At 40.7% G+C, this 27,991-nt stretch overlaps 2 protein-coding genes across 17 annotated transcripts; one reads left to right on the plus strand and one right to left on the minus strand.

The window, feature by feature from the left end:
- Positions 1–2,586: 2,586 nt before the first annotated feature.
- On the minus strand, positions 2,587–7,962 carry RMI1 (RecQ mediated genome instability 1). 4 transcript variants are annotated; one of them, XM_055790431.1, is made up of 2 exons: positions 7,862–7,962; positions 2,587–5,394 (listed from the first exon to the last, which is right to left on the minus strand). In XM_055790431.1, the coding sequence occupies exon 2, from the start codon at positions 5,369–5,371 to the stop codon at positions 3,488–3,490; it is 1,884 nt and encodes a 627-aa protein (XP_055646406.1). In that variant the 5' UTR covers positions 5,372–5,394; positions 7,862–7,962; the 3' UTR covers positions 2,587–3,487. The 4 variants fall into 4 exon arrangements, with proteins under 4 accessions (XP_055646406.1, XP_013157244.1, XP_027647158.1 ...); XM_013301790.3 differs by lacking the exon at positions 7,862–7,962 and adding an exon at positions 7,397–7,515; XM_027791357.2 differs by lacking the exon at positions 7,862–7,962 and adding an exon at positions 6,829–7,379.
- Positions 7,585–27,985, plus strand: HNRNPK (heterogeneous nuclear ribonucleoprotein K). Of its 13 annotated transcripts, none has more exons than XM_055790439.1 (16): positions 7,586–7,722; positions 10,392–10,471; positions 10,558–10,656; positions 11,491–11,588; positions 12,976–13,032; positions 14,527–14,570; positions 15,456–15,528; positions 16,103–16,216; positions 17,197–17,325; positions 17,785–18,092; positions 18,899–18,953; positions 23,149–23,199; positions 25,274–25,295; positions 25,372–25,454; positions 25,908–26,077; positions 26,867–27,985. In XM_055790439.1, the coding sequence occupies exons 3-16, from the start codon at positions 10,608–10,610 to the stop codon at positions 26,898–26,900; spliced, it is 1,287 nt and encodes a 428-aa protein (XP_055646414.1). In that variant the 5' UTR covers positions 7,586–7,722; positions 10,392–10,471; positions 10,558–10,607; the 3' UTR covers positions 26,901–27,985. The 13 variants fall into 13 exon arrangements, with proteins under 13 accessions (XP_013157263.1, XP_055646409.1, XP_055646414.1 ...); XM_055790435.1 differs by having other exon boundaries at positions 10,558–10,655; positions 11,478–11,588; XM_013301810.3 differs by having other exon boundaries at positions 10,577–10,656.
- The last annotated feature ends 6 nt before the right edge of the window (positions 27,986–27,991 follow it).

A 27,991-nucleotide genomic window follows, 5' to 3' on the forward strand; every position in this document is an offset into this window, starting at 1 on the left:
TGCTACTGTGAAAATTTCTCCTACTGTTATGACCAGAAATACCTAATTCTTTTAGTGTGAAGTCATAGTGCTGGGGCAGTAAAGCATGCACCCCTTGAGAAATCCCTTAATATTCCCAACTGAGACTTGACAATGACATTATCTCAACTATTGCTTCCTTAGGGCACTATTCATTCAACAAGGAGGAAGTTGACAGGTTACAATGACATGCATCGTGGCCAAACTAGTATCCAGTCAGATTAGGCTAGTCCTCAAACTGTTCTTGCCAGCCTCGTTTATTTCGAAACCTGCCACATTCTTTGGTCTAGCCACTGCCTTGTCCTACAGTTTGAGACTGAATACCTTTAAAGGAAGTAGAGTGAAGCAAAGTTTCCAAGAACTTTCTTTTTTCTACTACCTTGCCTTAGTGACAGATCTTTTAAATGGGATATTCTGATGCAGCTACCTGGCACTGTAGCCAATTTATGGTTTCCATTTTCTTTAGTAACTGTAAAAAAGGCAGGAAGAACAAACTTTCATCATTAATATGATAACATGGTAGGTTTTGTACATTAAAACTGAATTAGCTGTAAGTTTCCACTGTGATCAGCAATGAAAAAGTGCAGTTTATTCTTCCCATTAATATGAAAACATTCTTGAAGAATACAGCTTCTGAAACTGTACACAGCCAGGTACCCTGCAGATGCGCAAGTCTACTTAGCAGCTAAAACAGTGTTAGCAAGAAAAAGTGTTTGTAAAATATGGAGAAGAAACAACAGAAAAGGCAGAAACTGCTTTCTGCTAGAAGGCTACGTGTACACTCAAGAGCAGCTGCCATTACAATTGCCTTCAACAGCTCATACAGAACTCTGTTGCACTCCCCCAGCTGAAAAGAGTGGTCATACTTTTGCTCCAAATTGTTACCATGGTCAGTTGGGGTTGCAGCCTGTTCTCTGAAGTCTGCCTGTCAGAACTCTCTGATCACCTGAAGGACTGTGACATGCACCACTGCTTGGCACACTAAGGCAATACACACACACAGAGCAAAAAAGTATTAAGACTTAATAAAGAAGTCGGTTCTGAGAGACAACAAAATGGGTAAGGCATGAGCCAATGACTGGTACACACAGCCACATATGCCATTTTCTGTTTGACATACTGCTGTTACCTAAGCATGCTTTCACAAAATCACTTCATTTCATTCCATTTCCTGTCTGAAAAACTATACAATACTTTTCAGTAATTCCAAAAGCTTAAACACAGATCCAGAATTATTGTACACCAGAAAATTGCACTGAAGTATCTGCAGGGCAGTCAAGCTGTAAACAGCTAGCAGTATGGAGATTTACCTTCCTGCCTGCACTGGAGAACAGGCACAAGAACAGCATTCCAGGAAGAACATCCTGAAAATGAAAACAAGAAGAACAGGGGGAAGGGGTGAAGGAAAAGTCAGACAACACTGCATGTAAGGTCAGGGGCAGACGACATAGGAAACAGAAGACACATGAACTTCTTTTAGCAGAAATCACTAAACATCAACACAAATGTAGAAAAATTGGGGCAGATAAGACTGCATCTGCTGAAACAAAGACAACGCTTAAATTGATTCTGTGCTTTGAAGGGCATTCCTCTTGCTTTGCACAAGTAGAATAAAATCTCTGGATTATTTACTTAGCCCAAATTTAAGGACTCCTATCCTTTTACATGATAAGGCCAAAACTTCAAAGGAAGTTTCCATAACCCATCATAAAAGAAATATTTCCATAAACCTGCACTAAAGGTTTAATCAGATGTATTACCTTTTACAGGGATTACATGAGATGAAGCTTGGTCTATTTCCTACTACCAAGCAATGCTTTCTGAATCTGTAACTAAAGATGCAGCAATATAGGTTCCACAGAGGAAAAAGCTTTTGCTGTTAAAGAGTTCTAAATGATGCATAATTCCCAACAGACTTGGAAAATAAGCCCAAAGATGACTCACAGGGTTATGGTTTGCTCAGGTTAACTTTGGAGTGGGGAGGGAAATGGAAGGAGAGGAAGGAAAAGGGACACAGGAATTTATGCATTTCTAAACCGTAAAAAATAGAAGGCTAAAAAGCTTATACCTTGAGCCTGAAAAAAACCTCAAGAACCCCCCTCCTCCACTTTTACCTTTGTAAATTTTACCTCTAGTTTTCCTTAGGTCACCTGGAGTCTCAAAGGATGCTTCTCAGCTGAGGGCAGGGCAGTAGGGCAATACTGACAGTCTCTCACAGCAATTCCCAATGGTCTAACAGACATTGTCCAGAGAAAGAAAAGGCTCTAAAAAAAGATACTGACAGCCCAGCTGAAAAAAATTCCTTTCTTGCCTACCAATTTCAGATTTTTCATAAACACTGCCAACAATGTGCAGACTTCTCCTGTTGTTGGTTCCCTAACGCTGGCAGTATTCTCATCCTTCTCATTTCAAAAAAAAAAAGAAAAGAAAAGAAAAAAAACCCACAAGAGAAAAGAGAACGATGGGAAGAAGGAAGAACAAAATCTAATCAAACCACTTCCAATAGTTCATATACTCCACAAGGTGTACATTTGTGTTTTAAAGTGACTAAACAGCTTCCACCACAGCTTAAATGAAAATTTTAATTATTTACTTTTATACATTCTAAAGCAGAAATGTTTTTAAAAAAATCAATCAAGACCACCATTAAATACACACATACAACAGCTTTGTAGCACAAGTATTTAGACTACTTTGTGGAAAAGTTAGACAGCAATTCTAAGAGTTAATGAATAAGGTTGCCTGTGGGTTCAAAACTATTAGCAACGGTTAACATTAACATGACAAAAAAGATTCTCCATGTTATAATCATTCTTTTCTGTTAATAGGAGATTTCAAATTATTTGGCTTTTTTAAATTTTTTTTTTTTAAATATTCAGCTTTTTATCTCACTTATATATAGGGTTGTTTTCCCCACACACACCCCTCCACATTTGGAAGAAAACCTTTCATTTCTCCAGACTTCACATTCTTGAACACTGAATATGTATTGAAATTTTCAGGTTGGCACAGTCAGAGGTGACCGCATTTAAACACTAATTCTTTGTTTAAATGTACTTAACCACTCCTCCGAGTAAAGACTGACAGTCTCCTACAGCTACCTTTTAAAAAACAGGCAAGTAATCATCCTTGAAAAAGCGTAACAATGAGACAGTTGGTTTGTTATCCGTTTCCTGACAAATTCTGCTACTCCAGATCACCAGTCAAGGACACAGAGGATTTTGCAGAATGGAAATAATACATGAGTATTTTAAACCAAGACAGAAAAATTTGAAAACAATATGATCACCATAAGAAACAAACTGCTAAGTTTCACTCCAACAAGTCATCTCCTCCTCTCACTGTTTCATCATTTTCCCTGGCAAGAGAAAAAGACATACCACGTAACTTTAAAATTTAACTTTCAGCAGTCCTTCAGGGGAAACCTGACTTAGGTGCTCCTAATATACAGTCTGCAAGTTTGCACACGTTATTTATTCAAACGTTCCTTCAACTGTTCTAGATGCCTTGCATCAGCATCCTGAAGAATTACAACAGTCGCTTTTGACTGAACCGGATTAAACTCTATGGTCATCAAACAACAGAGATCTATCAGTTGTTTTTGGCATTTCTCTAAACCATCCTTAAGCTTCATATGTAAAGCTCTATCCTTTTTCAGCCTATTCATTTCAGGCACTGAAAAGCCAATCAAACTTGTCAGAATATCATCAGCAAAATCTACTTCGAGATAAGCTGAACCATCAGAAATTTTTGCCTTTATGCCCCAGGACCCATTGCTGCTTGTGAGGTTTCCAGTGAGAGTAACAATAAAGCACTTAACTTTCAGAATCGTAATCGTTTCTGGGTTTTTTGCAAGGAGAAGGGAAATATATGTGAAAGGTGAAGAATCTAAGTCTAAATGTGCCTCTGCTGCTCTACAAGGAAAGGTCTGTGAATCATGGTTCTGCTGAACTGCTTGTGGATCTGGTTTTGAGAAAAACAGAAGATCATTGTCTAACCGCCTGCTGTCAGAATTGGGCTGAGATTTACATTTGCTCTCATCTAGGTATGTATCATTCTGCCTTTCTTCAGGAGGCTTTTCCAAAGAAAAATCTGTAGAACTACAGGTCTGAGGTAAGCTCTTGTGCTGTGAAAAGCTACTCATACTATTTCTATATCCATCAAATACTGTTCTTCCAAAAGTGTTTTGCTTGCTTATAGTGTCTACAGGCTTATTTCTTTCATTCACATCATCTTTTTCACAAGTGCCATTTAAAGATGAATTGCAAGAGCTTCTAGATATATGTGGAAGCCTCTCAGTAATTAAACCTATGTTTCTGTTCACAACCACTGGCGGCACTTCTTCCGGCTCTCTTTGCATCTCTTCTTCCAGAAGAAAGTCATCCTCTAAAGGAAAGTCATTTAAAAAGCCATCATCATATTCTGTGGGAGGTGAAACTTGTTCATCTGAACTAGGCAAAGGCCTTCCACATTCTCCCAGCAAAGCGTTTCCATTGCACACAGTCAGTGAACCTGTGGCTGTACTAAAATTGTTGCTTCCACTGCAATATCCACTTTCTAAAGCTGTTTCATTGTTTAAAGTAAATTCATTACTTTCACCAAGACTGGCTAAAAGCTCTTCATCCGAAGGGCCTGTATTTTGTTCGAATTCATCCACAGGCCTTGAAACAATTTGGTTGTGACCAGCCCACCCAACAGAATTAGGGCTTTCCGTTTCTCCAATTAACATAGCAAGGACTCTTTCTTGAGAATACTCCTTCAGAAGAACATCCACTTCACCGCCCAACAGTTTCACATTTTCTGGTTTAAGCAGAAGGACTCCAAGACGATATGCAATATTACCCTGTACAGTGATTTTTGTTCCAGGAGGAAGATTACTATGGAGGACAGGCACTGGTTGATACTCCATGCCCTGAATTTGATGTATCCCATCAGTCAGTTGCAGCATCAGCAGTCGAGTAGGCATTGCTTCCCAGGGCTTCTGAAATGCCTGAGTACTAGTTGTTACTTCTTCATTTACAGTACTTTTCCCTCTTAGCTTCTGCAACTGCAAGTATGCTGGCTGGCTAACATCAACCAGTGAGTCAATCTGTATAGAGTAGAAGCCTGACAACTCTCCTTTGGGAGCATCTAAGATACAGTCAGGCAAAATGGGATATTCCAAATCTCTTAGATCGGTAAGAAGCCATTGCTCAAATACCTGCCTGTTAATCTGAGCTTGACTTAAATTACTACCACTGTTTTCTTCCTGGATCCAATTAATACATGCTTCCAACCATGTCCAAGGAACTTTAACATGCCATGTTGATGCAAGCCAACTTTCCACTTTTGCTGCAATGTTAGATGTAGACATCTTCTTTTAAGAGAGTGAATTCCCTAGAACAAAAAAGACATATTTACTCATCTGACAACAGCTAATGTTATAACAAGTCTGCTCATTTTTTATAAAAAACTGGTCACAATTCAAAGTTCTGCTATTGTACGTGTGACAAAATAGAAGCAATTTAAATTAAAAACACTTCTACAGATACTAAAAATACATGCATTTCCAATATTTGAAGTTTCAATCAGCATAAAAAGTATGTGTATTTGTGTCATCATGGAGTAGCAGTAAAGTATGGAGACTTATATGAGCAATCCTACTTGGTGACATCCCCTTTTCTGTTGATTTAATTAGAAACACCTAACTGAAATCCTTTTGTTACAGATGGAAAGCAGATAGATGAAAAAAAGAATGAAAACAACAAAAGCAGTTGTTACATGTATGTCCTCTGTTTTTTTGTTTTATTTCTGTGGGCACTGCTGTTAACACTGTTTACTTTTAAAATTGACCTGAAAAGTTATTCTCCCATTACATCAGCATTGTTATTAAAAGACCCTAACTACAACAGAACCAAGCTGGGATTTTTCAGCACTTGTACCACAGGGCTGACTTCTCCACTTTAACTGGATGAAAGCTTTGTAACTGACAACAGAAAGCTAGCTTGAAATATCACTGTTACCTAGAGACCCAGCCCAGGGTTTGGCTGCAATAGCACCAGGTCTTGGCAGTCATTATCACAGGAACATCAGTGGCTAATAACCTGTAGCTTCTTGTTAGTTTAGGAAGTAGCTATGCACATTTAAAATAAGAGTATTTCAGTTGGAAGGGACCTACAACAACCATCTAGTCCAACTGCCTGACCACTTCAGGGCTGATGAAAAGTTAAAAGAAATAAAGGCTATTGTCCAAATGCCTCTTTTTAAGGCATTGACAGGCATGAGGCATTGACCACCTCTCTAGGAAGCCAGTTCCACTGTCCGACCACCTTCTCCGTAAAGAAATGCACACCTCTGAACCATTCCCATGTGTCCTGTCATTGGATCCCGGGGAGAAGAGCTCAGCACCTCCCTCTCCACGTCCCCTCCTCAGGAAGCTGTGGGGAGCAATGAGGTCACCCCTCAGCCTCCTTCTCTCCAAGCCAGACAAACCCAGAGTCCCCAGCCGCTCCTCACAGGACATGTCTTCCAGCCCTTCCACCGGCTCCGTTGCCCTCCTCTGGACACATTCCAGGACCTTAACACCCTTCTGAAACTGTGGGGCCCAGAACTGCACGCTGTGCTCGAGGTGAGGCCGCACCAAGGCCAAGTACAGCGGGACAATCCCCGCTTCTGACCGGCTGGTCATGCTGTGTTTGATGCCCCCCAGGACGTGGTTTGCCCTCCTGCCGGCCAGGGCACGCTGCTGACCCACACTGAGCCTGTGTCAGCCAGCACCCCCAGATCCCTCCCTGCAGGGCTGCGCTCCAGCACTCCTCTCCCAGTTCATACTCGTGTGCAGTGCTACTCCATCCCTGGTGCAGAATCTCTCATTTGGGCTTGTTAAATTTCATCCTGCTGATGACTGCCCAGTGCTCCAGTCTATCCAGATCCCTCTGCAAAGGTCTCTTGCCCCTCGAGAGCGCCAACGTATCAATAGCAAACTTGCTACTGATGCATTCACCTCCTGCATATGGACCGCTTGCAGAACACTGATGAGGCTGCCTGCGTATGGATCATGTGTAACCCCTTAGAATGGGTGTCCGAGGAGCTCAACGAAAACTGCAAGTACTGTAACAGTTCAGAAACAGAGGTTTGCGGTTGGTTCATCGTCACTATAAGCTGCAGCGAAGAAAGAACTCCCTGCCTCCAAGCTCCCACAGAGCCCCACCACGCAGAGGACACCGCACAAAGGGTGAACCAGAGTAAAGTGCAACCGCGCGCTCGCGCGGCGCTGTCCCCCGCGCCGGGCCCCGAGGCGAGGCGAAGAACGGGGGGCTGGGGTGTCACACCCCGCACCCCTCAGGGAGGCCGAGCCCTCTTCCCCCGCGCCGCCTGCGGCTGAGCCGCCCGCACTTACCGGGGAGAGCAAGCGCGGCACCAACTGCGCCACACCAGCCCCCACCGCCGCGCGCTGGGGACGGGGAGAGGGCGCGGCCACTCTTCGCGCGCAGCTCCCCAAAACCCCTGCGCACGCCAGCAGCCAATAGGAGGCGCGCGTCGCGCGCGCTTTTAACCATCGCGAGAGCCACCACCCACTGCCCCCCCCCCGGCACCAGGCAACGAGCAGAAGGAGGGATTTTTGCAGACGCCATTTTCTCTTCTCACGACTGAAACCGCTCTCGCCCTCCTTTACCGCCTCCGCCCAGCGCCTGCACCGCTTCCATCGCGGCTCCTGCCAAGCAGGTAAGCAGACCGGCCGGCACGGCGATGCCCGACGGATAGCGCGGCCCTTCTCCCCGCCAGGCCTACTTCGCCCAGGCCCTCACGGAGGGCGAGGTGGCGTGGGGAACCGCCCCCCACACCTGACGGGCAGGGGCCTTACCCAATGGGGCGGCGGCGGACCCGCGGATGGGGGAGGTGTTGGGACCAATCGCCTGGTGGCGCTGGTGGATGTGCGCGGTGGCCGTGGGGGCTTCTCCCCTTTCTTTCCCGTACGCGGTGGGGCCGGCGGCGGGCGCAGGTACGCGCAGCCTGCGGCGAGGTGTGGCTGGGGCCAGCGAGGAGGGGGCGCTGCTCGCGCGCTGGGAGACCCGGGGTGGGGGGGGGGGGGGGGGGGGGGGGGGAACAGGCCAGACTGGGCTTTGCTGAGGCCCGCAGAGCTGCTGTTGTGCCCCTCTCAGCGCAGTTGCCTGACACAGCGATGCGTGAGACCTGCGCCTGCCCGGTCGCGGGGCCTTAATCCCCGGGAACTGCCGCCGCCGTGCCCCGGTGCTCCCGTGGTTCCCGCAGCGACGGTGGTGGAAAAAGGCGAACGTTACGTGGGGAAGGAGGAGACAGGGATGTCGCCGCCTCAGCTAGTGCTGGGGCAAGCCTCTCAGGCGGCTGAGGGCAGTCTGTGGGCCCCAAGGGCCGCTCCCGCCCCGAGGGGAAGGCGAGATGGGTGGCCGCAGTCCCTACGGACGGCCCCAGGCCCTGTGGCCCAGCCAGCGTGGCTCCCTGCGGGGCGGCGCGGTGGAGGCCGGCGGCGCTGGCAGGTGCGCCCTACGGGAGGGGGAGCGGCGGCCGCCGCCTTCCTGCGCCCGCCCTTGGTAACTCTGTGCCCGGGGCGAGTTGTCGGGGATTATGGCGGGCGGAGGGGAGGGTGCTGTCGGCCGCGGCCTGTGCGGAGGCGGCCCTGGGAGGCCGATGGAGGGGGCGCGTCTCAGCCGGCCGCTGTTGCCGGTGGCGAGGTGGCTGTCACGCTGCGCCGGCCGCGCTGGGGCCAGGGCCGCCGCGCGCCTCCTTTGTGTGTCCCTGGGCAGAGGGGAGTGAACCTCCGTGCGACCGCGTGGTGGTGGTGACGGCAGCTTTTCCGCTCCCGGCTCCGCCTAGCAGCGGGCCGGCGCCATTACAGGGGCCGCCATTTTTGTCGGTCCGCGCCGCCGGGTAGGTGAGGCCAGGGGCTGCGGGGTTACGTAACGCCGCCGCTGCCCCGCGCAGGAGCCGGGCGGGCCGCGGAGGCCGTGACGGCGGCTGGAGGCGTGGGGGCCGTAGGGAGAGAGAGGCGGGCGGGAAGAGCCGCCGCGCTCCGGAGGGAGCGGGGCTGAGGCGCGTCGGTGTTTACCAGCTCTTGGGCCTGCGGTAGCTGATGCCGCCTCTAGCCTTTCGTGGCCGCCTTATCCTTCAGGTGTTTATAAAAACACGGGATTAGTCAATGTAATCCCGCGAGCTCCGTTTACCCAGTAGAGAGCTGTAACTGAGAGCACCTTACATACACGTGGCTAGGGGAGTAAATACATGGGACTAGGGGAGGCTAAGCCCTGAACAGTATTGCGGTTCGCTCCCCGCAGCCTCAAAATTGTTGGGGTCGTTGGAAACGGAGTAACGGCTCCAAAAGCTCTATTTAAACTGTAAAAAACAAAAAATCCGCCCCCCCCCCGCGCCCCTCAGCGTTTTGGCAGTGTCTGCCTGAGTTTCCGCTGTCGTTTAGCTCACTTTGAGTGCTGGAAAGACCAGTGTGTACTGTGAAGGCAAGGGCCTGCTGTAAGCCTGTACAAATGGGGCAACAACTACAAGTTAACAGCTGGCTGAGAGTATGTTGGAAACGTTAGATGCACCTAGTTTCTTATTTCCTTCATGGATACCAGAATGAGTGGTATTACCACTTACCAAGGCAGTCAACATTAATAAAATACAGGGATGAAATATGATTGAGTAGATTGAATATCTGTAGGAACACATTCTTAAAGAGTGTAAGTCACGAAATTATTTCTTTGGTCTAGACCTCTTTAATGTGACTTAATAGTATTTACAGATAAATTTCACAGCAAAGATCAGCTGCTTTTGAGGCTCTTGGCTCTGTGTTCAGAAAGTTATATGTAATTACAGAGGGTGGTATTTTTAAAAGATTTTTTTCCAGTGTGGCTAGAAGGTATTTGTCTTTTGTTCATCTATTATACTTGAGTGGAAAGCATGCTAAAATGCAAACTAGTACGTTGGTAGAGAATTGTTAATGCTTAACGCTGACAGTTACCGTAACGGGACTTTTTTTTTAGCTTAAATTGTTTAGAACTGAACAGCGGAGCAGATTGTTACATAGTGTCCTTCAGAAAGCAAATCCAAGGCATGTATCATAAGATGTCGAAAAGAGGGGCCTGGATGAATGTTCACTTGAAATACCTGAAATCAATTTTTAATAAATGTGGCTACTTAAAGCTAGCTATGTGCCCAAAAAATAGAGTTCAGACTGTAATTGTTTGTATGTAAGTTTACAGACTTATATTTTTTTAGTGGTGTGTTTGGCCTGAGTATGCTTTCTCTTCTATAATCAAAAACTTTGCGGCAACAACTCAGGTCAAACCTCTGAATTTTGGCTGTAGTGAGAATTGGAGCTGTAAGCAAGCAGTCACAACTGATCTATGCTGTTTTCATAGGCTCTTGAAGCAATAGGCTGTTGGATTTTGATCCCGCCCAGAATACTTGACTTTTTTCTCTGCAAGGATATATAATAGTGGTAAGTTCTAGAAGCAGGCATTTCTTCTTGCTTTTTCCATTTAACACGATGTTACGGTTTACCTTTTCACAAAATATATGTACCAGCTTTTTTATTCTTCAACAGATTTTGCCTGTCCACTTAAGAAAAAAAGGCAATGGAGACTGAACAACAGGAAGAGACCTTTACCAACACAGAGACAAATGGTAAATTTTTTAAAGGACTATTTCTTTTTAGAAAAAAAACTCTTTAAATTTCAGTGTTGCTAAATATTTTGTAATGCTTCAACTGTATCAGTTGTTTGTATCGGCAGTAGTTTTGCATTCCACATTAAATCTTTTCATATTTAATTGGACTTATTATTTCAAAGCATAAATGCATAATCATTCTGTTGGCATGTTTTAAACATGGGATAAGTAGCTGAAAGTTATGACTAAGGATTTAAAAATATGTCATAGGTAGATCTAAGTACTTGTGTGGAAAGTGTGAATATGTAAGAATACTATCAGGCATATCCATTAATAGCATTTCATTTAGCGCAGGTTTATGTTATATGTGAAATACCTCTAAAGAGCTTCATGAAAAACTTCTTGGGCATCAGTACTAAATTACTTAAACATTAAACAGTGTTTGAAGTAGTATTATTCCAGCAGTATTTCAGTGTTGGACAAGTTTCGTTTGAGCTTTTTGCCTGAAAAGTTTTTCCCAATTGTAAATCATAAATAAATACTGAGTGGGTGATGCTGCACTGCTTTAGACAGTGTGTTACGAATTTCTCTCTGACTGTGTAACATTCTCACTTAAACCATAGTTCATAGATGTCAAATGGATTTTCGGTAGTTAGTTGATACATAAGCTGATGAAGTAAAGACCTGTTTCTGTGCAATGGCTGCTTAGAGTAGGCATCAGTAATTAGTACTGGGCTAATAGAAAAGAACGTGTTAAGAATACAGAGCATAAATTCTGCATGTTTTCCACTTTGTTAGAACTTAGAAAGTTAAATAAATGCTTGTGTTTCTCCCCTATGGACCTTTCTACAGGCAAACGTCCTGCAGAAGATATGGAGGAAGAGCAGGCCTTCAAAAGATCTCGGAACACAGATGAGATGGTTGAATTACGCATCCTGCTTCAGAGCAAAGTATGCTCTTACATTTCTACTGGTTTTGCTTATAGCATTGCTCAAGATGGTGACAAAGTGTATGTTGGGATGTATGTTTAAAAGAATATCTACTTTATTTAATATGAGATAACATACTAGGACTAATTTTAAGTGTGCATGAATTCTAGTAAAAGTATATTGCTGTGGAATTACCTTTAGTCGTTCTTTTAAATGCTAAGTCCCTGAGAATTAATACAGTTATTCTTAAAATATGTACTTGCTGAAAACAGAGTGATAGAAATTATATGGTGTTTTTATATTTGCATAGAAGGTTATTATTTTGAGGGGAATGATTGTATATTAGTCTTTGGAAAGGAAGCAGTTTAGAGAATGATCAGCTAGGGATTGTAAATTAAATTTGAAATGTAAGATGAGAACTTCCTTAGGATTTTGGTAACTTTCCCAAAGACATGCACTAAACGTGTTCAAACATAGCAGTAGGAAGAAACGTGGGAGTAATACTTCAGGGATTGCAATGGTTTTGTTGACAAGTGTAAACAGTTACAGTAAAGTTGCTATGTGTGAATCGCTTCTAGCGTTTCCAGTTGTTACAGATGAGCTGTACTTCTTGAAGTATCACAGCCTTTTGTGTTGGCATGGGGGAATGTTACCTTAACTTTTCGTGACATTTCTGACCAGTAGTCAAGTTAGATAGGGTACTGCAAAATGTGTTGAATGCTGTTAGCATAATATATCACTTGTGTAATAAAAGCAGTAATTTTGCATGTAATTCTTGAAATAACCTGGTAAAAATAAGAGTCTTGCAATTACTCTTGACTATCTGCTAGTTTATTCCTATTACTGTAAAAAGTCGAAGTTAGTGGTTAATGTCAGCTTTAACCTTTTTCAGAATATACTGCTCTTAGAAGTCAGATAACTTACAGAGGTATAAACAGAATTAAGACTTGAAATTATTAAGAAATGCTTGGAACGCAGAAGTGGAATTTGCAAACATACTCCTTAAATTTATAAAAAATAGAAAGCTGATCAAATAAATTAGGGAAGTCATTGACTTACATTACATTCATACAGTATAATTTTGAGAGCTGAGATAGTATATGAGTTTGCTTTAACACAAGCAGAATTGCCTAGAAACTTCCTTTTGGAATTGTAATACTGGTTGTAAAACTGAACATCATCCTCTTTATTAAGTTCAGTGGTAAGAGCTGTTGGTCATTTTTTCCAAGGCCAAACTATATCAGTTCATTTCAGTTTGATTTGAACCTTTCAAAAGCAGTGCCTGCCCGCCCCTGCCCCCCAGGCCAACAGGGTAATGCAGAAGCAGATTTACTATTCTTAGGCATGAGTTCAAAAACATAGTGTGTGCTGTGTTGGCAGAACATAACTTTTGAAAACTATTTTCCAGAATGCTGGAGCAGTGATTGGAAAAGGTGGCAAAAATATTAAGGCACTTCGTACAGACGTAAGTATATATGAGTTTGAACTAATTTAACACCAATTCTTTCAGAGCACTACATCGGAAGCTTGATTGCGTGCATTTCTAGAAATGGCAGCAATTCCACTCTAGACATCACTAGTCTAGTTGCAGGCAGTTTGTATTGAGTGTTAAACTTAGTTCTTCAATCTCTAGTAATTGAAACCCAACTTGACTCACGTGGGAAGAGAGGTTTATATTAAATCTCTTTGCTCTTGGATAGGATTCCACTAAACTACACACTACAAGCAAGTAAATATCCTAATTAGAAATATTGACAAAGCTTAAACCCCTTAATTGTACCTTTCCCGTATGTGTGATTCAGTTACAGTACTGCTAAAACCATTGCAAGTGGCTGGCATAACCCAGTGATAGAGCAATTCTTTAACTTCCTTTAAAAAAGCAAACAGAATAGTCCCATCTGTTCTTCAACAGCTTGCACATGAAGCACAAAAGCATTAATGTTAAGGTTGCTTGATTTAAATACGGGTATAGAACAGTAAAAGAACATTCTATTCTGTTACTTGGAGGTGTTTTTAAATGGTCATGACTTACTTGCCTATTCACATATTACAGTGGGTTGACTCTTGTGATTAGACACATGCTCAGCATTAATGTTGTGTATTTATAAAACTTGGCAACGCTTCTTAAACTCCATTTGTTTACACTCCTGTACTTAACATCAGCAACAATTTCAACAGTTTTTCCGATCAAGACTCTGTTCAACATGAGATTCGGCAATATACCATTACAGATCAGTTCCAACTAAGTTCATAAACTACCGCAGGTAGAATTCAGGTTTAAATTGAAATGGTCAGGAATCAGTAACTTTGGCAGCTAGCTGGGATTTTTTTTTAGGGTGTTTTTCTTGTGATGGCTTTTTGGTTTTTCCTTTTTTTTTTTTTTTTTATTTTTTTTTTTTAAAAGTAAATCAATGTCACCTAAGTCCAGATAATTTAGATTGGTCTGGAAAACTAGCTTTCCCAATTTGCCCGAGGTTCTAGTAATATCAGTCTCAACAGGTTTTGTGTCTACCCTCATGAGCCAGCCTGCTACTGAAACATATGCTAAAAGTAAAAAGTAGTTTAGTCAGATCAAGTGACTCATTTTTAAGGTCCATACTGTTAAGCCACAGTTGGTGTAGCAATCCGTTATTGTGTTAGTCTTCAGAACAACTTAAGCTTGTTTCATTAATTGAGAGTAATGAGTATAGTTTGTATTAAATTAAAATTTATTGCTTTTCCCCCTTTTCCCTCTCCTTGTTTTTTTGGCCATATATCTCCGTTGCCCATGTACTGGATCGACTTGCCCCTGCGTTGCCCACCATGACGTTGGCCCATCCGCCCCTGAACGCCCATGTGAAAACCCTGGTTGGCTATGCCCAAAAATGTGCTCGTTGCCAAACGGGTACCATACTTGACAACTTCTGATTGAATGCCCATGCCCAATGCCAACATCCACGAACGCCAATGACCAATGCAGTACAATGCCAGTGTTTCAGTCCCAGACAGCAGTGGCCCCGAGCGGTATGTCCCAACAGTTTATGCCTCACTGCCTGATTAGAAAGAGAGAAATGTATTTTATTACCTGCCTTTGATATAATTAAATAGTATCCCCTTATAGACGGTGTATTGTTTTTTTCAAGTTTTCTGTCTTATTTTCCCCATTAAGTCTTTTTGTCACTGAACTTTTACGTGAGTTGCCCACCCAAACAATCCACTAATTTTATTTCAATGGAAGGAGCACAGCTTCAAGTGTTGCATATTTGCTGCATTGTAAATCAAATTGTTTCAAAATAGTCTCTCGCTCTGTCTTTGTGGCCCACCTTGCTCCCCTCAACATTGCCTGTTCATAATTATTTCTGATGAAATGCTAACTCTGGTTCACTTCCCTTCACTTCTCATTTGTTCTGTCTTTTATTTTTTGTTTTACATTTGTATTTGTTTTCTTGGAGAGCCCATTAGTAATCTGATTTCTAACTGGTCTCATAACCTTATTCCAGATACAATGTTCACGACTTGCATATCCCCACTTTTTCTATGAGAAGGTGTGCCGGTTTTACCAATGTAATAGCGAGGGTATCCTAAATTAGTGGTGGCGGGGAACATGAATATTCACTTCTTTCAGTTCTGCGTCAATTTCTTGCCCACTTAATCTGAGCCCTTCCAAAAGCCCATTCTGTCTTTCTCTCTGCAAGACCTACCTAATCTTAAATTTATCATGCATATATGTTGGGCAAAACCAAAGATGCATGTGTTGTAAATTGAGCAAACAGGTTTACTTTAAATGGGGAATATTAATTGTATGCTCTTCTGTGTAGTAAATCTTGTTGGAATTCTGTGTATGATGAAAAAAATTTACTTCTTCTTTTCCGCCTTCTCCATATTGTCTGACATGGTGGCCTCCAACAGAATCTTGAGTATAAGTGCAGATATAGAGACAATTGGAGAAATCTTGAAGAAGATTATCCCTACTTTAGAAGAGGTATGTCTCTTAACATTTGCTTCTTTTTAGAGGTAAAAATCAGCTTCTAAACCAAGATGGTTCTAGATGATTTGCTGCTTTTTAAGTGCAGGAAATGAAAAAATGAAACCAAAAGCCTTTTAAAGAAGGGTTTTGGCTTTCAAACTACATGTTGGCATTTTTTTGATAGGGGACAGAGTCAGTAACTATTTATTAAGCATTTCAAACAGTCTTCTGCCTTTCAAAATACTTGCCTGCTGACCTGTTTCATTCCCATTTTGAAGTAGTTTTATTGTAACGTGTATCCTGCATTGGCTTTGTAAGTAGAGTGTTGCACTGTTCGATACCTTCTTAAACCTTTGTAGGTAGTTGTACAATGTAATGTGTTACAAATAACAAAAACTGTTTTGACATCAGTTTATGTTGATGTGAGGTGCTTAAATAGTTGTGATCCCATCAAAGGAAATAGAGAATTACAATTCAGCAATAAATCATACCATTGTGTTTGGAGAAAAAAAATTAACAAAACCCCATTTTTTAAAATATTTATGTGACTAATATTTTACTCTTTTCTTCACATGCTTCTTTGTTACAGTATCAACACTACAAAGGCAGCGACTTTGACTGCGAATTAAGACTTCTCATTCACCAGAGTTTGGCAGGAGGAATTATTGGCGTCAAGGGTGCTAAAATTAAAGAACTTAGAGAGGTACTTGTTTCTTGTTCTTCTGAGATTTGGTGTAGGTATCTTCTGTGCAGCAGTTCCTTCAGAACATGATTTTGGTGTTCTGTGAGTAGCAACTTTCTTGCAGACACTCAGGAGTAAAGTAGTTGTTGATGATAAAGCCTAGGACTTATCAAGCTTCTAAGCAGTATTTCTGGTAATGTTTTGAAAGGAAGGATTCTTTTTTCTTTTTTCTTTTTTTTTTTTTTTAATTATTATTATTAAATTAAAATGGCATTCATCACTCCTGGAATGAGCTGCTGCATAGACTAGATTTGTGTGATTGGACATGCAAAGTGCTTTAGGGTGAATGCATCTCCACAAACTCTTCAGATAATAATTCAGTAGATGTCTGAATATTACTGAAAAAGGGATTTCTTTTTATAATCTTTTCTTAATTCTACCTCCTAGCAGACCATTGTTTTCTTTCAGTGAAGGAATGAGATTTTGAAAAGCTAATGGTCTCTTGTGAACTTAAAACACTTCTGTTTTCTGTCTTGTCTTGGTATTGTGCCAGAGGCAATTTCAGGTCAGTTCAGGCATAAGCTGAGAGCTGTTTGCATCGGTTGAGAAGGGCAAGACAATTAGACATAATTCTAGTAGCTTCGTTGTCTTGCACCCAAAGCATGTTTTCTTGACATGTGTAGGTTAATACAACCTCTGAGGTCACAAGGATATGTGGTCCTTTTGCTGGTATTTAAATAATGGTGTAAACGAGCCATAAATGAGAGGAGAAAATTAAACTTCTGTCCTCTCCATAGAAATTATGTCAGCACAGATCTTAAAAAAAAAATAAAAATCTTAAAATTGAATTTGTTGTGAGAACTCTGAAGCAAGCATGCATCTAAAATGGCAGGGAATTTAATTGTCTTTTGGACTGTTTCTTTAAAAATGTTTCAATGGCTTTATAAAGTTGTTTATAATAGTTATTTTAGACAATCTGGTCTTTTATTTTTCTTCAACAGAACACTCAGACCACCATTAAGCTCTTCCAAGAGTGTTGTCCTCATTCTACTGACAGAGTGGTGCTTATTGGTGGAAAACCTGACAGAGTTGTTGAATGTATCAAGATTATCTTGGATCTTATCTCTGAGGTAATGTTTATAATAAATTTATTCTTTCATTAGCATTCCTGAATGTTAGGGATCATTTGGATGAAAACAAGCATCTTTCAGTTTCTCTTTTTCCTACTTTTCCAGTAACAAAGTGATTGACTGTTACCACCTTTTGAAGCGATTTCAGTTTCCTAGAATTGGGGTGCACCTTATGGAGGAGGGAAGCAATTTTTTGTACTAGTGGGCCATTACTCATTGAGATGCAAAATTTGAAAAGGGAGTCAAAATTTTTCTGCCATGTATAGGTAACAGCACTTTCTGTACAGAAACCTAGTTCAAAGGAAACAGGTCACATCTCCTCTTTGCCAGCACTGAAAAATCAAGAACATGTTCCAAATGCTTAAATTCATATTTATATATTTAATATATTACTTAAATATGCCAATTGTAATAGTCCTAATTCAGTTTGCGGGGTTGTTTTTTGTTTTTATGTTTCAGTCTCCGATTAAAGGGCGGGCCCAGCCTTATGATCCCAATTTCTATGATGAAACATATGACTATGGTGGCTTCACAATGATGTTTGATGATAGAAGGGGACGTCCAGTAGGCTTTCCAATGCGTGGAAGAGGTGGTTTTGATCGAATGCCCCCTGGCCGTGGTGGACGACCTATGCCTCCATCAAGAAGAGATTACGATGATATGAGCCCTCGCAGAGGACCTCCACCACCTCCACCAGGTCGTGGTGGTAGAGGTGGCAGCAGAGCTCGTAATCTTCCTCTTCCTCCTCCACCACCTCCTCGTGGCGGGTGAGTTGTTGCATAGATGTGTTAGACAAAACTCACGTTGTGTTTAGCTTCCTGAATTATGTTCACTTTTCCAGTGTTTCTTGATGTTGGTCATGATTATGCAAGATGCTGCTCTTTGTGCACATAAGAGATGGGTGGGCACAGGCAGAAATAAGCAAAGGTGTTGACCTGACGTGTTGATGTTTCACCAACCCATTTTCTTTATTCCCTCTTCCCTCATTTTTAACCCTCCTTCTTCCCCTTGGTCCATTGGGACCCCTTACATGCAATGGAACCACTTTTAAACTGGCATCTTGACTTCTTTTGTGGCCGAACTCAACTCTGAAAGCATGCCAGACTCCCAGAATTATGAGGTTCACTGAAAAGATGCTAGTTTAAAAACTAAAGGCATTACTTGTTTCTTTTCTATACCATTTGGTTTTGAACCTTCGTGGTGCACTTCACGCATGTTTTTAGACTTTTTAGCATGAGTATAAAACCTGCTAATTTCCCTTAGTAAGGCTTCTGAGAGGAGCAGGGGGTTAGACTGGTTGAACCTTACGGGTCCTTTCCAATTTGAGATACTCTGTGATTCTATGAAGATTGAGTACGTATTAGACCAGAGTATTTTGAAAAATACTGGAATTTAGTTATTTGCTGCACTGTTCTGATCTACGCAAGGTTACTTAAACTTTTATCTCATTCAGTACTTGGCTATAGTAGTTCGTAATGAAGTTGTGCATGAACCATGAACATGAAACCTTAACATTGGAATAAACCAAGGAGCTTACAAAGCAATTCACATGCTGCTGTGTTTTTTGTTTTAGAGATCTTATGTCCTATGACCGAAGGGGCAGACCAGGAGACCGTTATGATGGCATGGTAAGAGTTTAAAATTTGCCTTATGTTTTATAAGCGCAGTTAGCATGCTGACTGAAGATAGCGTTGCTGAACGCATATACTTCTTTCTGCGTGGGACATGCATGGTTCTGGTGATAGAACCAGAACATTTTGTCCATACAAATACTCCTTCCTGTGCAGGAATGGGATGTGATGGTGTCTGATCGTTTGCTTTCTTTCCTCCCTGCTGTCTTGCACTGACTGTCTTTTAAGATAGTTTTTTTTTTTTAATCACATGACAGAAATAGGAATTGATAGGCCTTTCAGATAAAGAAAACATGTCAGAACACTGTTTTCTGAAGTTCTTTGATTCATACAAACATTCTTAACACTAATGTTGGAAAACACAAGTATAGATAGAATAATGCAGGTCATAGAACAGTATCTCTGAAGAGCTCTAGCTGATCTGGAAGGTGGTTGCTCTTTTGAATCCATTCTGTCTATTTGCTGGTGTCTGTGTCTGCAAAAAATCCACTGTAATTCCAAATGTTTCAGAGCTAGAGCCACTGCTAAGTTGAGTCCTAATTAAATTAGATATATTCAACCATATTAATGCTAATACTTGCTGAGGGAAAAAAAATCTCTCGTAGTATATAGAAGCTTAAAAAAAATACTTAAAGGTACCCTTCCATGTTATATTCTGAAGTGCAACTTCCCAGCAGTCATCTGCTGTTATACAAGGTTCCTGGGAAGAGAAATCATGTGTCTGGAAGGTAATAGCTACAGTAACAATCTTTTCTCCTATGTCTTTGTTTGGCACCTTCTTTAAGCTGACAAGTGAGACAAGATTTTTTTGGGGTTTTTTTCCTTTTAAATGAATAGACGAGGAAGGAGTGGAGAAGAGCTGTGAAATAAGACTACCTAAACGGGCTTTACACATTTCCTCCTTGGGAGTAAAAATTAACTGGAAGTGTGTATTGCAAGAATGTCACATGCTTAACTAGAAATACTAAAATAAAAGATTTGCACACAGTTACCTAAGAAACCTGTTCCTCATGCTGCTGTGCATGTTAAGAAACTGGAAGAACCGAGTACAAGTACACCTCCAGTATTCCTTATTTGTATTTACCCGTTTTCAAACTCAGTTTTTGTGTTCTTACATTTGCAGCTATCAAAGCCAGTGCTAGAGTGTATAAACTGTGCTCAGTTTTTTGAGTATCTGGTTGAGCACAGGCTTACTTAGCTTGGCTCTGGGGCAGTAGTGTGTTCTATTTTTATTCCATTCCAGCTAGAATTAAAAAAATCCATTTTGCCTTCTGTTTAGCATGACTTTTGTCAGGTTAACCTTTGCTTTCTTATCATTAATTGCTACAAATGGAGTCACTTCCGTTTGTTTTTTCTTTCCAAAAAGCAATTTTATTTCATCTTCATGGTCAAAGTGTTCATGGCTTTGTCTCCTTTATGACCAAGTATCTTAGCCTCTTTAAAGTGAGGACTACTTCCCAAGAAAGACAATTTAATTTCTAGTTTCAGTTAATCATGATCCTACTACCCTAAATTGTGTAAGCAGATAGGAAGTCTTAATGTGGATTGTGAGGCCAGAGCTGGAAATGTTATGGCAGAAATGTAAGGTTTCTTGTGCTGCCCTTCATTTCACACAGAAACCATTCTCTAGCAAAACATTTAAGGTAGAGTAAACAAGATCCTTGTGGATTGTGAACTAAGCAATAAATGGGAAGAGCTGCTCTCAAAGTGGAAGTGCTCTTTTACATAGATACAATAAAAGGCAAGAATAGATGCTTTTCTCAGATGAACATCTCAAAAATCATGGAAATGCTGAATGTATGTGCTGTGGTTTAACCCCAGGTGGTAACTAAGTACCACACAGCCACTCGCTCGCTCCCCCACTACACAGAGAGATGGGGAGAAGAACCAGGCAGGAATGTGAAAGTCGAGGGTTGAGATAAAAACAATTTAATAACTGAAATGAAATAAAAAATATAATTACAACAATAATTGTAATGAAAAGGATGGAGAAGGGGAGAAGAATAAAATCAGAAGGAAAAGGAGAAAAGAACACTAGTGATGCACAGTACCATTGCTCACCACCTCCTGACTGATGCCCAGCCAGTCCCCGCGCAGTGATTGGTAGGCCCTGGCAAACTCGCACCGGTTTATATACTGGGTGTGACATTCTGTGGAGTATACCTTTGGCTGGTTTGGTCAGCTGTCCTGGCTGTGTCCCCTCCCCATTTCTTGTGCCACTCCAGCACTCTCGCTGTCAGAGCCTGAGAAACGAAAAGTCCCTGACTTAGTATATACCTAGCAACAATTAAAAAACATGTTATCGACATTATTCTCACACCAAATCCAAAACTCAACACTGTACCAGCTATTAAAGAGAATCAGCTCTTACCCCAGCTGAGATAAGGACAGTAAAGAATTTTATTTTTTTGCTAGTTCTCATTTTTTACTAACAACAGAAAGACTGAGTAGTTCGGGACCTTTAAAACTGGATGCTGAATTGTGAATTTTGTGGAATTTCAGAGATAAAACTGTATTGACAGTCTTACAGATGCTGAGATGAGAAAAACCCATTTTGATTTTAAAAGGTGTGTTAATTCCTCTTGCCGGTGTAGAGTCACCCACTTAAGGTACTTGTCTGTTAACAGGGCTTACAGCTGTAGTTTGTTTATGCACTGCTAATGAAAGAATTTATTTGGTTTATAATCCCTCTTTTGAAGCTTTTTCCTGAAGGGCAGACTTTTGTTGTTCCTCTGTGAAGAGTGTTATATTTCAGTGTGTAACTACTCCAAATCAAAAGCCTGTGGACCATAGGAGCTATTTTGAGAGCTGAAAAAAACCTGAATGTATTTCCAGTATTCTTTTTTTTTTTAATACCTTGTTCTCAGGGGTCTTTCAGATACATAAACACACACAGATAACAAGTGGGAGGGGTGGACAAGTAACGTGGACAAGCATAGAGTCTTTTATCCCCTCACTTCTTTTTCAATTTAACTGATCATGTTTTCAGAGGACTAAAAATTTTGAAATCTAGATTAGTGGAGACTTAAATCAGAATGTCTCCGATTAAGTGGACTGTTTCTCACAGAATTCTGTGTCTTCAGACTTCTAGTGTGCTTTTGTGCCTTCAAATACTTCCTAGTTCTTGAGCTTTTCTGTACATGTATGTATATACATGTGTCTTTGATATATAAACACTTGAATAAAGGCACATACAGTTAAAAAATGCAAAAAGCTCTTGATGCTTATGAGATAGGACACTCACAAGCATGTAATAACCCAGTAAAGGAAGAATGTCATGACAGCTTTTTTATTTATCCACGCACATGCTGGAAGAACGTAACAATTTCACTTCTAGCTCTGCCTTAAAAACCAGAGAAGATGATGGTAAAAAAATTTTACATCAGTTAGGACTGCATGCATTTTCTTTCTTTAGATGTAAAAGTTAAACTATTCCTTATTCAGCCAGTGTGTCATCTGGTCTCTATTCTAGTACCAGTAGTCATTAGCACAAATGAATCTGTATAGGGACGTATTCTGTTACATATGTTAAGATACCCTGTTTGAGAGGCTGGTTTTCAAGTGCGCAAATCAATATAAATTGGTGCAATTGTAGAATTCTGAAAGAAAGCAATGCTATATACTAGATGTTTTAAAAACAATGAGATTTCTAATACAGTCAGGCGGCAGCAGATTGTTAGTCTAGTTAGTGGCTAGATGAGGTATATGGAAATGAATTGGTAGAACATGAGAAGCAGTGTCCTCAGTGGCCTTCCCACTTGACCTGCGGTTGGTATAGAGATAATCACTGATAGTTGCTTATTTTAATCTCCTTAAACTTTGGTTCTCTAGCATGTGGCAGAAATAAAGATTTTTATACATAGTAACCCTTGAAGGTGTTCTAAAAGAAGAAAAAAAAGCTTGTTTAAGCTTCGCTTTGCCATTAGCTGTCTGACCTTCTTTGTTAGAGGAAAAAAACCCACCTGTTTACACGACAGAAAGAGGGGAAAAAGTGAATATGACCACTTAAGGTTTCCTTAAAGTGAAATTTAAAGGGAGCAAGTCTTAAAAGTGGTCTAAATCACACTTCTAAAGTTTTTGTTGTACACCAGTACGTATTATATTCGCTTGACAAGTTACTTGTAAGTCTGCATGACATACACTTAATACAGATTTCTTTACTCTTTTCTTCATATTACGTTGTGTCTGGAAGATGATGCAGTGTCACGTGGATGCCTGTGATGACATGCAGCCACCAGAGTTGGTGAGTTTGCTCAATCTTTTTTAAAACTGTTTTATTGAACAGGTTAAGTGATAATGGGAATTTCTTGATCTGGAGTGTAGTCAGTGGCAGCTTGCACCTGCTGAAAATCATAAAGCTGTCCTGACTTAAAATTTATTGGCAGCGTGTCCTGTGCAGGCAGGTAATGGTGATAGAAACGTGGAAGTATGCAGCACCACAGCCAAAAAGAGAGGAGCTTTTTTGTGCCTTTTTTACACCCCATTTTTGTACTGTAAATAGTAACTTTCTCCATAACTGATGCACTGTAGATGCTACATTTAGGATATGCGTTTTTGTATTAACTTTGTGTGTTTTCTCATATTTCAGACAGAAAATACTAAAAAGAGCTTCTTACTTAGATTTATGTATAAACTATTACACTTATCAATGTCTTTGAAAATACACCATTTGATCGGATAGGTTTTGGCAAGAGAAGTTAATGGAGTTCATCAGGTCCACGCTGTCTAGAAGATGGCAAAGTGCTGCCAAATACTAAACCTCAGTTCTTTGCTTGCATAAGTACAGCAAATGTCATTGTTTAACTCATCTGTCAAGTTCGTTTGCTGTCTTGTAGTCTGGGTGGGCAGCAATGAATGATAAAGGAAAGGATTGGTCTTCAAAACATACTAGCCTAAAAAAGGACCCTTTGGCAAGTATCAACAGGAATATACCTGTGGTGTGAAGTACACTGTTCTGAACAGCTTCTGAATTAAGTCTTAAGCAGGGTCCTTCATTCTCTTGTATTCTGGACTCTACCACAAGTTCTATTATGTTGTATTACAACCTGTATTGCTAAATAATGTGAGTACACAATATAGCTTAGAGACAAGAGGGTAAGATCAACCCTGTGGTCTGAGTAGCCTTCATTTTGATACTCTGAAAAGGTAGCAGGTAAATAATTTGAGAAGAGTTGTAGCCTTACAACTTCTGCAAACAAGTAGTTGTGGTTGGTTGAACTTGGCTGCTTGCCAGGTGCCCACCCAGCTGTTCCTCACCACCCTACCTCCCCCTCAGATGGATGAGGGGAGAAAGTAAGAAGGAAATGCTTGTGGCTCAAGATAACAGGGCAGTCACTTACTGGTTACCGTCATGGGCAAAACAGAGTAGACTTGTGGAAGATTAACTTATTGCTACTTAAGAATAGAATATCATGGTGAGAAACAAAGAGGAAAACTAAAAACACCTTTCCCCCACCCTTCTTCCCAGGCTTAATTTCATTCCTTCATTCCCAGCTCTTCTACTTAATCTTGCCATGAGTGATGCAGGGGGTGGATGGGAAATGGTGGTTTGCAGTCAGTTCACCACACTTTGTCTCTGTTCGTCCCTCCTTACACTGTTGCTCTGTTGCAGTGTGGGGTCCCTCCCATGGGATACAGTGGTTCACAAACTGATCAAATGTAGGTGTTTCCAATGGACTGCAGTTCTTCCAAGTCGTGTTTTTAGCAGAACAGAAGTGACTCATGTCATGATTATCAGTTCTGAGATACAAAGGATTGTAGCATAATCTGAATCAAAAGACAAGATACAGAGCTATTCTTAATAGCTTTGGATTTTTTATCCTAAAGATGTAGATTACAGAGGAGGATTGACAGTCACTGGGTAAACTTTTTGTCCCAAAACTGGAGACTTGAGTCTCTTCTGAGCTGTATTGGTAACATTAATAAGGCTGTACTCTGATCTTTTCATTTGTCTGTTGGTTTAGTTCAAGGGTCAGGAGTAGGTCACATCAATAGCTGTCTACCAGCAGCTGAATTAGTGAGACTGCTAGGTAAACTGGTACAGCTGGCTTCTTTATGTCATTTTATGTCTTACTCTTAGAGATCTTGGCAGGGCACGGTAAGAGGTTATTGAGACTTTCCCTCACCCACCCGTTTTGTTTCTGGTCTGCCCTCCATTAGGCTTCTGATTGCAACACTGTTGTGTTTATAGTAAGGCAGGGTGTGGACATCTTCGCATAAAATAGGCTCAAGAGTTACAAATACGATACTTAAGATGAAAATATGTTAATGAAGCATGGCTATTCAATATTTAAGGTTTTTTTCTCTTTCTCTTACAGTTTGAGGGTGGCTCTGGATATGGTAAGTGTTTATGTAGGACTTCTATGTATCTTTATTACATAGTTATTAAAGGGCTTGATGCATACGTTTAAATCAGATTATTCTTATGCAGGGGGGCGTGGCTCATATGGAGATCTCGGTGGACCTATCATCACAACACAAGTAACAATTCCCAAAGATGTAAGTAAAGGTGACTTGCACTCAGCTTGTCTTTTAGGAAAAAAAAAAAAAAAGGTCACAGCCTCTTCTTAAACTGCACAAGTAAATCAGAAGTATTTAGGGTGCTTGATAAAAACCCAAATGTTTCTAAATGACCAAAAGTCTGTTCTTCAAGTGTTAGGTTTGTGTCTTCACTTTTGAGACACACTAAATGATTTTAGTAATTGTTAAAATTCAGTAATAGAGATGGTCTATGTAACATGTTTTTTGCGACTGAGCAACTGGTTCCACAGTTTTCTCACCTGCGTTTATACTGTTAATACTGCAGAGGTTGTTTTGGGGCTGTAAAGTAAGCTTCCATTGCAAGTCTAAAAACTAAACTTACGGAAGCTACTCAAACACTGCTGTGATTTTCATAACTGTTTTTAGAGAGAAAGTTGTATCAGGAAATGAATGTTTTGCTTTCTTCCCTAGTTGGCAGGATCTATTATTGGAAAGGGAGGCCAGAGAATCAAACAAATACGCCATGAATCAGGAGCTTCGATCAAAATCGATGAACCATTAGAAGGCTCAGAAGATCGGATAATAACTATTACGGGAACACAGGACCAGATACAAAATGCACAGTATTTACTGCAGAACAGGCAAGTTGAAGTTTAATGTTATCCCCACTATCAGTTTTAAACAGACATGTGTACTCTAAAGCTGTTCTTTTTTGTGATGCAGTTTTTACAAGGCAGGTTCTAAGTAACAATTTAAACCTAACTTCTCCAGTGGTAGTTCTGCCTTGATTCTCTTCTGTTCTCCGTTCAAATTAAAATGAAGACACTCTCAAAACTAATCTTGCTGGAAGACGCCCTAACCAAGCAATCCTCTCATTTCTCTGGTGAAAACTGCTGCAAAAAACTACTTGTAATAAATTACATAGAGCCTGTAGAAAATATAGAAGATTTCAGTGGATGTTGGCCTAGTTCTGTGTGGAAGACTAGTGATTTTGTTGTTTTTAGATAACTAAATTGACAACAAATCACAGTCTGCCATATGGCACAGACCATGCCTCTACAGGACAAGTTGAAATCTATTTGGTGCTGTTATGCAGCATTTCACACCTTGCTGACATTACTTTGTCTTTTCTGCCAAATAAAAGCTAGCTTCAGAATTAATTTGCTTAGTTTTGCTTTATTAACATGTTGGCTGTCATAGCAGATAATAATGTTTTAACTTGAATGTTCTTTAGATTACTAATACTTAAAATGTGCCTAAAATATATTAATAGACCTATAATTTATTAGCCATTGATATTTTTAAATTATTTACTTTTAAATGTATTAGGAACTTGTAATTTTATCTGCTTTAAAAATGTCATTGTGAATGTTGATGCAAGATGTATGGTTCATCATTCTAATACATGCTTTTTTCTTTTTCTTTTATAGTGTGAAGCAGTATGCAGATGTTGAAGGATTCTAATGCAAGATTATTTTTTCTTTTTTATAGTGTGAAGCAGTATTCTGGAAAGTTTTTCTAAGACTAGTGAAGAACTGAAGGAGTCCTGCACCCTTTTTTTTTTAATCTGCTTCTGTTTAAAAAGCCAACATTCCTCTGCTTCATAGGTGTTCTGCATTTGAGGTGTAGTGGAATCTTTGCTGTCCACCAGATGTAACGTTTTAGTTCCTTACAAATACATGGGGGAGGGAAAGGGCACACAAGACTAACATTGAAATTTTGAAGCAGCAGCAGAGAGAGTGAATTTTATTTTTACTCATTGTTGGTAGTAAACTGTAATGTTTTTATGTAATTGTTGTGAACACCTGGCTTTTATGTACACTGTATCTTTCTCAGTTGGGGAGAATACTGGTAGTCCACATGTCCCTGGCATCCTTTGAGAGCGGTATGCAGAATGTAATGCTCTTTCAAAAGAAACTTGTTAAGATTGTTGAATAAATCTAGTGAACCTATTCTTGGTGGTCATTTTTATTCAGATGTACATAACGTAGTATCTAAGATGGAAACACCCTTCCCCCCCAACCCCCGAAAGTTGCTGTTAAGCTTGCCCTTCTGCTTCTTTCATATAGATGGAGTTATGTGAGATTTTTTGACAAATTAAAGAAAACCATGTGAAAACAATGACTCTGCTTTGCTGTTGGGAAAAGCAAAAACATTAATGCAAATGTTGTGTAAAACTTGACATTTTTGCAAGTGTTTGGCCCTATTTGCAGTACATTATATATATTGGTGACAGTATATAAATAAAATACTATAAAACTTTGTGATGTCACTGAGTAAACTGGTGAAGTACACCTGGATATAGACAGCTAGCTTAATGCAGGTAACACTGTTAGAAATGGCAGTTGCTGTACCATTACTGAATGATGAAATACAGTTTTCTGAGCTTTCATTTGTATGAGGTAGAAATTCCTGTGAATTGGCAAATCAATAGTATCTAACTCTGTAACTTGTTTTTCATTGTATGCAAAAATTACTGGTTTCCCTGCTGTACGTTGAATTCCATAGAAGTTATTTGTGAGAAATTAAAAAAATATAAAGCCTCTGGATATCTC

This window comes from Falco peregrinus, chromosome Z, assembly GCF_023634155.1.
Source record: "Falco peregrinus isolate bFalPer1 chromosome Z, bFalPer1.pri, whole genome shotgun sequence".
NCBI lineage: Eukaryota > Metazoa > Chordata > Aves > Falconiformes > Falconidae > Falco > Falco peregrinus.